Raw genomic sequence first — 14216 nt, 5'->3', positions numbered from 1 at the left:
CTTATTTTCTTTTTAACAAAAGACTTTATATCTGGTATTTTCAACAACGCATTTTTTTTTAAATATTTAAACCGTTTATTTCTCCTTCTCCAGTCACGTGTGAGTTTTCGTCCTTGCTGTGACATCATCCATGTGTCTCGAACACGTGCTTTTCTCGTCCCGTCTGGAACAACACTCCCATGAACATCACTCCTGCGAACACCACTCCTGCGTACATCACTGCTTCTCTGGTAACACGCCATTTCTGTCTCTGCTGTGACGTTTCTTCGCGCAACCGGCTTGGTCATTTGCATATCTTTATGCGACTACAGCTATTACCAGCGTTAAAGGGTCTGTTCTATTATTTTCTTAAAGAAAAACTATCCTAATCAAACGTTAGGGTCCTCTGAATTTTTCGATCAAATTGTAAAAGAAAATTTATAATAACATTTAAGAAAGTGATGGAGCAATCTTTCACATGTGTGGTAAAATCAATCGGCAAAATTGCCGTATCTGAACGAATGCAAGACCAACTGAGTTCATTGAATGGAAAAGAGATATCACAAAATTAACTCTGAACGATTACGTTTAATATTTATGACCGATTCTTTTGTCGAAAAGCTACTGTTACAAGCAGCATTTATCTCGATATGATTCAACAGGTTTTAGAGGTTCAACGTGTAAATGATGAGATTGTCGATAGTGTCGTGTTTCAACAAGATGGTACACCATGTCATTCCATCTTAATCTTGCCTCCACGTTCTCAAAACTTAACCATCCTCGATTCCTTTGATGGGTGTAATCAAAGCAAAAGAGAGCCAGAAACACAATAAAATTGATAATCTAGCTGAACTCAAAATAGGCATACGTTCACCAGTTTAGGAAATACCGAAAATGCTTCCAAATAGTTAGAGCTGTTAAGAATAGATTCGAAACTTGTAGAGATACAGACAGCGCACACGCAAATAAATCGTATTTTAACATTTGTTTAGGCATTTCCATGTGATTAAATTTGCGCAAGAAAATATACCATCTATAATATAAATTTCACCTGTCTGTTTAAATGTATGACAGAGGCGACGGATTTTTACACGATCGCTATTGTTTTAAAGCTCGACCTTTCGGACGCCAAATATCGATAAATTGGCTAAAAACATTAATTCTTTCACTCTCAACTGAGAATTTTTCTACAAAGAGGAGTCGCTTTTTTCGCCGATATTTTTTAAAGTCATCCCCTTTTTTCGATAAATAAGCCTTAATTTAAACCTTCGCCACTTCCGTTTTGGCGATGGATGCAACAGAAACAATGTCACCTTTTTATTTCACATTCTTTTCCTCCTTCGCGTTACGAGTTCGAGCCTGCCTGTCTACTAACACTTTTATTTTTTACTTAACACACACCTTCAAACGCCCGGGCAACGCCAGGCACCCAGGCCAGTTACACATAAAACAATAAAATGTAAATAAAGAATACAGAAATTGCTGAGTCTTACAGCCGGTAGTGTGATCTGCTGAAGGTCCAGTTGCAAATGTCGGTGTGGATCGATTGATACGTTTCCAATTGATATCGTCTTTTTTGTCTTGGGTCCAGCCGCAAAAACCTTCAGTAAAATCGCAGGAAAAGCTGCGAGCTTGTAAAAAGAAGAAAAGAAAAGAAAGTTACTGAATTCTGTTTGAGTTATCGCAATAAAAATCAAGATGTTATTCGTGTTTTATTAAAGTATCAAATTTGAGAAACGCCTTTTTAAGAGCAGCAATGAAATAACAAAATAGGGGGAGGGTTAAATGCGACATACAACATCATCAACTGAAATTGATATTCTACCTTTGGAAGTGTTTTTACGCCCAAGTCATAGTCGTGGTGGCTTCTAATAGAATATATACTACTATTGCGTTTGTCTCAACAAAATGGGAAGTTTTCATTTTATTTTGTTTTTATAAAACGTCTTCAATTGCTTGTATTGATAATAAAATAAAAAATATTTATTGATTTAAACTTCCAGTAAGACTAAAATCTACAGATCACACCCTTACAATTATGTTTTTACGTTTGAGAAAACACATGCGTATTTAAGATGTATTTTTACAGTAATCGGGAGAAAATGACAACTTTATAGTTTAATATTTAGAGATTTAAAAGAATCGGTAATTATATCAGAATCGGGAAAGATATTGAAATCGTCCCATATATATATATATATATATATATATATATATATATATATATATATATATATATATATATATTAACTTTATTTATACAAACATTGATGGCTACATATGTGCATACATGTTTCTGTAATCACCCGCGTTGGGGGATTCCGTCTTCAGGCCAAGAATTATCGTCGATTACTCTTGGCCTGAAGACGTAATCCCCCAACGCGGGTGATTACAGAAACATGTATGCACATATGTAGCCATCACTGTTTGTATAAATAAAATTAATATACCTGCTCTGTTCACTCATTGAGCACTCTTTGGTAGACACATGTTGTTTCATTGGATGTACTTCTAGGAAACTAAACTCTACTGGCTATATATATATATATATATATATATATATATATATATATATATATATATATATATATATATATATATATATATATATATGGGTTGTGGAAAAAGGAACAACACATTATATTAAATAAATCTCGACAAAGACATTTTATCGCAAACTCAAACACAATAAAACAGTGCGAAAATTTCTACAATTGATCACCTTTAATAATTAAACTCATATTAAAAAAAAAAAGTTTAAATTTTAACACAGGTTAACTCACGCCATAAAAATATTAGCTAAAATATTTAATATTTATAATCAGTAGTTAATAAGAGAATAAATATACACTAATTTCATTTCAGTTATACATCCGCATATGAATTATGAAAACTATATTTATTTTTAAAAATTACATCATATACATATTTTTAAATATCTAAAAAACGTTATAACGTTAAAAAAATTCCACTAACTCCACAACGCTATACACTTTTTGAAATTCCGACGAATTTTTCGTTCTGAAATAGAACAAAGGCGCCATTTTGACAAAAGTATATTGTAAAATATTGTACTGATATTTTATTTTCTTCTATTTAATTATCCCAAGGAAGTCTTGAAATAAAGACGAAAATTTTATGAGCATATAACTTGGTTTATTTCCTTTTTGAACTCTCCATCTCGTCTGATTATTATTTACTTTTTACTTATCATATCTATCTATCTATCTATCTATCTATCTATCTATATAGTAATTTATAAAATATATATGGCTTAATCGCCATATATATTTTATAAATTACTAACTAGCTCTACCTACGTATTGAGCACTTTTGAAGTAAATACTTAAAGTTTACGCATAAATCTATACTTTCGTATATTAATTTTATGTGAGTAAATGAAGTAGTTATATATATATATATATATATATATATATATATATATATATATATATAGAGAGAGAGAGAGAGAGAGAGAGAGAACTCGTATATATATATATTTATATATATATATATATATATATATATATATATATATATATATATATATATATATATACGAGTTGTCTTTAATGAGTTTCCAAACTATTTTTTGTATGAACTTTTATTGATAATACACACAAGGAACTCTAGTCTCCTTCGAAGTAATCTCCTCCGGCTGCAATGCACTCATACTGTTTCAACAACTTCTGAAGGCCCTATGGAAGTTCTCTCGTGTGAGCGTGTCAATGGCTCTTGTCACAGCCTCTTCATCTTTTCAACTGTCTCATAATGACACCTTTTGAGGTTTTCCTTGAGCTTATGGAATAACCAAAAGTCACAGGGATCAAAGTCTGGACAATAGGGAGATGAGGAACTGCCTTGATTCTCATCTTCGTCATATAATCTCTGACAAATTGTGAGCACCCTTGTGTCAAACTTCGTACAAATAAGTGTGTGTACAGTTCCCACACTGACATCAAACTGTGCACTTATTGTCTCTATAGGCACACGACAGTCCTCATCCATGAAATTCTTTATTTGGCCAATGATATTTAAAACTTCAGCATGGGCGACATAGACGAAGTAGGAATTTTATAAAAACTACATCTGCACATTCAAATTGAATTATTTGTATCGCCCGCACTAAATATTGAACTTTCAACCCCCAGAAGAGTGTCAGTTAGAATTCGCTAAGTACTTTATCCGTTACGCCATGGATCCTTGCTAATAAGGTCTCCTACTTGTTCATAGGTAACAGTTAACGTAGATCATGCTAATTCCTGTGGATCAAATATATGTTTCTGTTCGAAATGTCGTGCAGATTCCAGAGTTCAACAGAAAAATCCACGAGTTCTACAGGATACCCCTACAGAAGGTCGGAAGCGACATCTGCCAAAACGTTGTGAGAAGAGAAAGAACAGTAATCTGAATCATACAATATTCATAGACATATTCTTACCTTGTTTTTTAGGTGTCGTTTTGATATGAGCCGGGGTTGTTGGTATGGTTGTTGGGGGTGGTTTTGTGATGACAGGCTTAGAAACACCAGGTATACCTATTGAGAAATGTTGATAGAGAATGTCATAATTGCTATTGAAATTAAGTCTGTTTTATCCCCTATAAACAGCCTTCTTGCAAAATCGAAATATTCCAGAATGATGATAATAGAAATATATGGTATAAAGTTTTTACATAAGTAGCGACAAAAAAAAAAAAGAAAAAGAAAAAAAAACAACGATGGATCCGTGAGAATCACGTCGTGGGTTCGTGTGACTGAAGCAAGTCTGACAAAAATAGCAGAGATTTTATAAATGTATGTAAATACAGGATGATTTTATTCAAAGGCGGCGAACTTTAAATTGACAACTCTATTTTCTTTAATTTCGGTTATTTTGAGCTCAGCTTTGTTTGGCAATTGATCCTGAAGAGACTGACATCCAAAAAGCGTTTTCAAATTTCAAATAATACGATAAACTCAACCGAGGGAAACACTTGATGAATGATTAATTTAAAGAAATCAACTCGCCATCTTCTCCGTTCGATTTAACCCAATTAGATTATATTCTTTGATGATATGTAAAATCGCATGTCCAAGCTGATTAAGCAGACATAAAAGACTACTTGGACGACAACATTCGACGCGCTATTGTTGAAATACAGCGTAATTTAATGCGTAGATTTTGTAAAAATCTAGATTACGCCATATATGTAGGGGTCCAAGGACCATAATCTCGAAATCGTATACAGAATATTAATGCTAACATTTAATTTTTTTTTTGGGGGGGGGGAAACACGTGTCAGTATAATAACACTATTTTTCTGCGATAAATTTTAATTTAAAGTTCGCCGCCTCAAAATATACTCTTTACTTGTTAAACATTATAATGTTTGTAATTGTAAAACTACAGACACTCACATAGACAATTTTACACACGCAAACATATACACCTATATTTATCCACAAGTATATATATATATATATATATATATATATATATATATATATATATATATATGTGTGTGTGTGTGTGTATGTGTGTGTGTTTTATTTTTATTGCCGTTTTATCTGTTTGATTATATATGTTTCCGATGTTGGACCATGTTTACGATCCAACAGCCTCGCCAGACCTTACAGAAATGGTTGTTAGTATTTGGAAGAAGCGTTTTAGAGGAAATACGAGAAAAAAAGGGGAGTAAGAGATAATAAGGAGGATGGAGATGGGTATCGACAATATTTAAATTTTGAATGTTAAAATACATTAGATTGTAGTGTGTGTGGGTATAGCAGATTCAGGTAGGCGTGGGTGGAGATATATGGATATACGGAGGGGGCGGGGGAGAGAAGATGGTAAAAGAAAGGGCGGCAACTTACTATATATATATATATATATATATATATATATATATATATATATATATATATATCATTATATTTAATTTCATTATAAAAAACATCATATACACCTCTATTTATAGCATAAATTATTTTATTTTATTCGATGTGAACCTCGTTTTAATTCCAACTTCATCTGACCATCATATCAATTCTATAAAATTTCGGTAAATATGATGTCCCAATGAAGTTGGATTTCGAACGGAATCGCAACTTAAACATGTATGCATATATGTAACTGATAATCTGTATAAATAATACAAAAAAGGTGTGTATGTGTATCTGTGTGTTAATATTTTACCGACAAACCCTTAAACTATTGGTCACATAGCACTGAAATTAAGAAGAAATAGTTATCATACACAAAGGATTGTTTGTCTCAAGTAAAATCTTTGTTTGGATGGATTAATAATGCGTACAAGAGTCGGCATGTTGAAATGCACAATTTTTAATTCAACTTGCGTAAAACCAATCATAACTGAAAGTGGTTACATTTTACATTTTTCTTATCGGTAGGGTACGCGGCTTGACCGCTAAATGTTTTAGGTTCGATTCTAGCTAATGGCATCCAAGTCATTTTTGTATTATTATTATTTTATTTTAAAAATCAGTGCAAAATATAAGGGACAATATAATATGTAAAACCGAATTGATTTTGTACTAATCTATATATCTATAAAAGTGAACGTGTCTGTCTGTCTGTGTACATTTCCCTACGCAATAACTCTGTCAATTTTTAGTCTATAGACTCGAAATTTGAAATACCGCGTACTGAGATTTGGGAAAATCGATGTGACGGGTGTCAGCCAGCAATTTGGCTGTTTAGGTGTCAAATTTCAACGATTTGACCTTTAAGAACTCTACCAAACTCCTCCGACAATTTTGGGTCTAGACACTTGAAATTTTAGATATAGGTTCCTTGAACCTGGATCTAACTTAATAAAGTGATTTGAGCCCGAAACTATAAATTTTAAGGGGTCATAATAGGGGTCAAATTAAAAAAAATTTACTCTTTTTTTTTTTTGCTCAGCATACACCTCCAAACACCCGGGCAACGCCGGGCTGAAATGCTAGTAAATAAGAAATCTGCATATAAGCGTATTAAACTACCGGAAAGGCCAGGCACCACGTGTACGTTTTATTGAGCTCTAATTTTTAAACACAGATTTTTATTGGATCAACATCTAGGAGGCGATACAACAATACATTTATTTGACTTTGACTTTGAAATATAGATGTTTGAGGTCCAGGTTTTAGACCTGCTCATCGTTCCGAGGGAAAAATTTCCTAGACAACTTTGTGGCATGCGTGGCACAGAAACCCAGGAATTTGCACTTCCATTTAGCAGAATGGACAATATAAACTCAGCAGCAATCTCCAATGCGCGTCAAGTCTGCTTTTGAATGCGTTTATCGTTTGTGCTTGTACAACTGCATCTGGGAGATCATGCCATGTGTTGACAACCCTCTTATTTATATAGAGTTACGTGTGTGTGTGTGTATACGCTTTATATGTTTGTATGTGCAGGATTAACTCGCAAACTAATTAACCAGTCATTATAAAATATAAAACATAGCTGTAAGCATAAAAGTAAGCAATGTAAGTAATATTTACATTAATTTGGCGTTCGGCAAAAGGGAAAAAGGTGATGGAACTCTTTCGTGAAAATTAAGATACCTCTGATTTTTGTGAAATTTTGCAATAGGTATTAGACATTAATTAATAAATATTCCACAAAGTAAATTTATTTTTGCATATTGAAACATTGGGATATTAAAAAGGTTTTTACGAAGTATTATATAGGCACAAACTCTCACTTGAAAATGAAAAGATTTTATATTTGTATTAAATTTCATCTATATTCGTTATACGCCCATTAGGATAATTTTAAGACAACTCGCACTGACGCCTTAAATTTTAGACATCTTCTAGAATAAAATTGTTGAAATAATTGGAATAAGAATAACTAGAGATAAGGTTTAGTATCATCAAATTAAAACCGAAATTTTTGGAAGGTGTACAAACGCGGAGATAACTGTTATATTCCGCTAATTAATTTTAGCCGTCCTGGAACGAGTATTGTTCTAATTTATTACACAAACTTGAAAATGTACATGTCATAATTGGAATGAAGAAAGAAACTTACGCGAACAATGTTTTTCGTTGTCAAACATGATGTCGTCAATGGCGACGTATCCGGATTTGCCAATAACGACTTCAATGGTTACCTAATATGAAAAAGAAAACATCAACACAAGTAATGTATGTATAATTAAGTAACAAGAAATGAATTAGAAATATCCATTTTATGTGAAAAGACATATGGATGAGAGACAGCTTTTATACATAAGTATGATGAGTAATAATGATGGTATTAATGTTCTCTTCTCAGGTTTGGTAGCAAAATAACGTTTAAAGGGATTGGGATGAAACTTTTATTATATATTAACTAACTGTGTGTACTCAGGGATTGTCTGTTTAAGATGCAGCCCCTTATTGATGCCATAGAAAAAATCTGAAGCCAGGTTTACACTTCAGTTTTAATATCGATGAGTCGATGCCTCCGTTTAGTCTCGATAGACAAAGGATATTCCATATAGGGGCAGATGCGCGGGTAATTATGTGGCAAGGGTTGCGCAATCTCCAACCACACCTCTCCTGAATTAGTACTGCTTGAGTCCAGTGGCAAGGAGAAGTCCGGGACGACTGGAAACAATGCTGAGATAAACCGAGATCACATACAGCGCCTGGAAGTCCCAAATGGTCACCCATCTGGTACTGGTCAGCCTCATCGTTGCTTAACTTCGGTTATCTGACGGAAACCGATGTTTCAAACGTGATTATGCCGTATTCTAATTTTAATATATGATTTAAGAATTTTATGCTTTCTGGTAGTCCATCCATGCCATGGCTATATTTTATTTCCTGCTTTTTACTCATACAGGATATTTTGATCTATATATAACATAACAGGCATCCCTCTTTTTCCTTTCCAGCAAACTTTTTTCCTCGCAAAGTAATCCACAATTGTTAAGTAAATGGTATATGTACTCTCTAACTTGTACATTTAACATATTCCACATGTTTGGTGAACAAGATATTAGTCTGTAGTTTATTGGTATTGTTCACTTTAAATGTATTTTTATATTAAAGTAGGTTTTCCTTTCTTCGTTATTTTTAGTGTTATTTTTATACATATTTTTTGCATATATATTTAGTACTTACTGCCTACCACGAATTATAATAGCTTCAATACAATACTTTATAAAATGCACACATTGTTTTAAGCAAACTATACTACTCGATTATTTATAAGTTTCTATATTAAAACAGAAAATGTTTTATTTTTTTATAAATTGATTTTAACTTAATGTCTGGTAAATTTTAATGCATAATAATTATTAAATGGCGGAAGGGGTAAGGAGAAAACTGAAAATGAAGTAATAAGTTCTTATCGACCAGGAAAACTTAATAATTGCATAACTTACTATTAATGAAAAACACAATTAAATACTTACTTTGATGCTGTGATAAAAATCCATTTACATGTATAACTATTGTTTACTGTAATTTTCACAAAGCGAAGGAATTTTGATTGATTTGCTCGTTAGAGTGATTGTAAATTAGATTGAATCTATTGAGTTTACCAGTGACAAGACAATTTCAATACTTTTCCCAATTCAGACATCATTACTAATTCTGCTCGAAATTTTCCATTGCGTAATATTAAACTGCAAGTATCATTTTAACACCACTTTTATTTGTGAAAAAAAAATCGGATTGAAATTCGAAGAAAAAACATTAAAAAAAACATTCATATATATATATATATATATATATATATATATATATATATATATATATATATATATATATTGGATGGATGAAATGCGCAAAAAACAGTTGGCGCATGTTTTAGTGTTGTCGCGTGTAGCTAAAACGCACCGAGTGATGGGGTGAAGTTGTCAAAGCTGACGTCGCCGGAGGTGAATAGGTCAAGTAATTGACCCCTATAGCTGTCAGGTTTGAAAAATATGCTAGAGAACAAGTCAATATATATATATATATATATATATATATATATATATATATATATATATATATATATATATATATATATATATATATATGGTGGCCACTTAAAAAGTAGTCCGATCTCTCTAATCTTTCTCTTAACGACCAACTGATACCACAAGACAAAATGCAATTCTTTTTCCAACAAGATACAGCTATATACCACACGTCTCACGGATCACCGACACGAGTTCATGACATTTTACGGAAAAGAGAACAATAAGCAAAGGGTTATGGCCATCACGTTCCCCGGTCTTGTCATCATGTTATTTTTATCTTTGGATGACTTTAAACCAAAAAGTTTATGCAAATAATCCTCACAATCGAGACCAACTAAAGGAGAACATTACCAACGCTATCAGGAGAAGATCTACAGTATTTGCTAACGTTGTTAAATGTGCCCAGAAATGCATAGATGTCAACGGGGAGAAGTTCCAGCATCTTTTATAACACTACAAGTAATTTAAGCAATAAAGAATATTTCTCCTCTCTGTAAGATTTTTTGTGGCTACCAGTCAGTCTAAAAGCGACAGCAGCACGAGTCGTCGCAGAATCCGCGCCACTTGCTTCCCCTTCTCAGACAACTGCTTGGAAGTGCGCACATGAAGCAAGAAATAAAATAATAATTTTATATTTTTTTATCAAATAAATTTGTGTTGCGAATTTGTTTTTCTCCGCTGACGAGAAACTACTATCGTTCAACACAGTTACATCACATTCTTGCTTTACAACTGTACATCACAAAACCATTAATTTAATCTAGTTTTTAAGTTATTATTAATAATATCAGAACTAACATATTAATGCAGTGATGACAAAAGATTGATTTTCAAGTAAAGTTTTTATGAAGGACGTTGGATTAAAAGTTTTTTTTTATCTATTGTAAAGGTTGAACATAATACGATCCGAGTGAAACATATGATGACTAATTAATTTCACGAAATCAAGTTGCCATCTCGTTCGTGTGATTTAACCCAATTAGATTATTTTAAGGATATGTAAAATTTCATGTCTATGTTGATAAAACAGACATAATAGACCACTTAGACGACACACACACACACACACACACACACACACATATATATATATATATATATATATATATACATATATATATATACATATGTATATATTCGCGCCTTTTAGTGTCATTTTGTCTGGGTCATTTTGACAATGGCTTTTCTATTTTATATTTAATTCTATCACCATTTAATTTTTTTAATTCTGTTTTTTTCTCTACTTCTTCACTGATTTTTCTTAATTACACTTCCTCTAGGCAGCCGTGTCAAACGCATATCTTATTTTTCTTTTATTAATATTATTGGAATTTTTACCTCTTTTCCTTGTACATATCTGTGAATTATTCCACAGATTTCGGCCTTTTGGATTATTTTGGACCATCTTCCAATTGAGCGATTTCCTTGGATTTTACTTGTATGAATGGAAATTTAATTAACTTTCTTGGATTTATTTTTTTGGATTTAACCGTCATTGGATAATTTACCTTTCACCAGACTATCTATTCAGTTGAAATCACCTTTTTCTTTGACATATTCCCTCTGCTTCAATTTTTGTTATCAAGTAAGATCTTTGAATTACTTGCAGTTTCATCAAATACTTTTGCATGCAAAATCCGATCCCGCATTTTGCTAAATCCTACCCTCTGATGAGAAGGAAAGTATTTCTTCGAAACTCCGCGAATAAGGACTATGCACTTATCAAGTGTTTCCTTTTCAGATTAAATATGTTTTTAACTCTTTTTCGAAGTGTTTTTAACATATTTTATTAACTGTTTGCTTATATATATATATATATATATATATGTGTGTGTGTGTGTGTGTGTGTGTGTGTGTATGTGTGTGTGCATGTGTATATATATATATATATATATATATATGTATATAAATATTAACCAGCAGGAGAAGAGACTAATAAAAACATAACGCGTAAGAACTGAACAATATAACAACAATACAAATAACACAAAACATAAATAAAACTCAAAGTGTAATTAACCAAAAAGACACAAAACAGTTTATAATGAAGAGAAAAACTGTAAAAATACAACTCGTGTACTTTTTCTATTACAAAATAACTACCTAACCAAAAGCACTGTTTGCCAAGCCACAATATTTGTTAAAAATAAAAATAAACGAATAAGAAAATATATTATGTAGGTATAACCTTTCTATATTCTAGAACTACATGCAACAAACATAAACCACATTCGAGAAATGAAAACATCATTAGCAAACGATTACTGGTAAACCACTAATAATTGAATGGAAAATAGTATGATGAGTTAGTACATCTAGACATTTAGAAGACCCGTGTATATTATATTTGGATGATAAGTTTAAATCAAATTTTTAAATATTCTAAAAACTTAATAAACCATAGAAGAAAGCAGAGCACACACAGCGGAAGGTCGAGTTGTCATAGCAGTATCTTTCCTGCTATGAAAAGGATGATGTGAGATTCTGAAGAAGTATGTTGTAATTTTTGCACTATGAGCCTGTGGGAACTTGATGAGAATTAGCAGCGAACCGGATGTTAACGCATCCACCATGAGAGACAAAATGAAAACTCCTCTTTTGCACATGCCTCCATGCATCACTTCCGCTTGGGAAGAAAAAAAATAAGATAACCACAAAATAATTATCGACCAATGGCAGAGCTCCGCGCCTAAAATAAACACCACAGTCACTAGGAGCCAGTTTCCGACTATAAAAACGAGGGATTTGAGGGAACCGAAAGGAAGGAAGAGGAGATTCGCCCTGTTGCGTCAGTAAACACATGGTGAGATTCTCCCACCCGACCTAAAGAGATGGAGAGAAGAGAACTCGCCCCGCTGCGCTAGTGAACGTATGGACGGATTCTGTCACCAAACCTGAAGAGACATAATGAAGAAGAAAAAGAAATAAGGCACCAGTGAACTGAGGCCGATTACGCTCTCATGTTATGGGCCACACGCCTTCAATTCTAAACACTGCCTAATCCAAACAAACCAAAGAAGAGAGGAGGAAAAAGAAGACGAAGACGCCGGGTTGCTACTAGCTGCTGATGAAATAAGTCACCCGCTTTCCAGTTACAAGCCAGGACACACATCACCGACAGCAGGATGACCGGCCGACCCCTACCACATCCATCGTCCAAAAGATAAGTTACGTTTACGAACATTCCTTCCTTGTTAATTCATACATACCTACAAACATTTTACGAACATTCCTTCCTTGTCAATTCATACATACCTACAAACATTTTACGAACATTCCTTCCTTGTCAATTCATACATTCCTACAAATATTTTACGAACATTCATTCCTTGTCAATTCATACATACCTACAAACATTTTACGAACATTCATTCCTTGTTAAATCGTACATACCTGCAAACATTCTACGAACATTTCACCGTAATACAAACTGTCAAATATCTCCATCGGACAATCCATTCTTCGTTAAATCACATTCCATCCTACGAACACTTTCCCTCTTCTAATACAAGTTGTTGGTAGTAAATAAAATCGGTTCTCAACCTTCAATATTTGTCTGTCTTTAATTATATGGAGTCAGAATCTACATACTTCCAACGTTGTTCATTTCATGTATTCTTTGTTGAGACCTTTATGGCATCCTCTCCTACCCTAACCTTTCATAAATACCGAGGCCATAAGCCTGAGTCCAAACGGCATTTAATCGCTCTCGGGCAGTGTGTGTTTTAAAAGTATTGAATAAAAGTCATTACAATCTTAAATTGAGATAAAGTAAACAAATATTAATGTTTGCGTGCGATAAGCAATTTATTCAATTATGAATAAATCCAAATGTATCATACGAAAAACGGACAAAATACATATTAATGAGAAACACTTATTGACTTTTTCGTTTCAAAATAAATTCAGTACAGTATATTAAGTTCAAAATATTTTTAACTTATTTTGATGAAGATAATTGATATTATTTTCATTTGGCCCTTTGCAAATAAAACTTTAAAACAGAATGAGTAATTGTTATAAGGCATGAGCATTATTTTCGTGAGAACGAATCGTATAAATGTGGCATTAGCAAACGTCCATATGTTCCTTAATTAACGCTAAAGTGTTGGCGAAAAATATTTAAAACGGTCAAATGTTTGAATTCTGATAATTATATATTTTCGTCAGGGAGCGATTATTATTTTAGTTTTTAAGATTCTATGTTTGTAGTAAATAATAAGTTTGAAATGGAATGATGTTGGTGTTGTGAAATAATTGCTCTAGTATTAAGAAGGAATCTGGTGTAG

General features: G+C 32.7%; 1 protein-coding gene across 1 annotated transcript in view; it reads right to left on the bottom strand.

The window, feature by feature from the left end:
- LOC145292799 (MAM and LDL-receptor class A domain-containing protein 1-like) overlaps positions 1–9396 on the bottom strand; it is a 99535-nt gene extending 90139 nt beyond the window's left edge. Inside the window, exons 1-4 of the mRNA XM_080138838.1 lie at positions 9373–9396; positions 8001–8082; positions 4421–4516; positions 1473–1610 (exon numbers count right to left, since the gene is read on the bottom strand). Of these exons, the coding sequence (XP_079994964.1) occupies positions 1473–1610; positions 4421–4516; positions 8001–8082; positions 9373–9396 (340 nt within the window). The remainder of the gene's footprint in view (positions 1–1472; positions 1611–4420; positions 4517–8000; positions 8083–9372) is intronic.
- Between the last annotated feature and the right edge of the window lie 4820 nt (positions 9397–14216).

The sequence above is a fragment of the Euprymna scolopes genome, chromosome 14, assembly GCF_053919585.1.
Source record: "Euprymna scolopes isolate OS-2025 chromosome 14, ASM5391958v1, whole genome shotgun sequence".
In the NCBI taxonomy this organism is placed as follows: domain Eukaryota; kingdom Metazoa; phylum Mollusca; class Cephalopoda; order Sepiida; family Sepiolidae; genus Euprymna; species Euprymna scolopes.
Note: the sequence above shows the minus strand (reverse complement) of the source record. Positions and strands in the feature narration are given on the sequence as shown.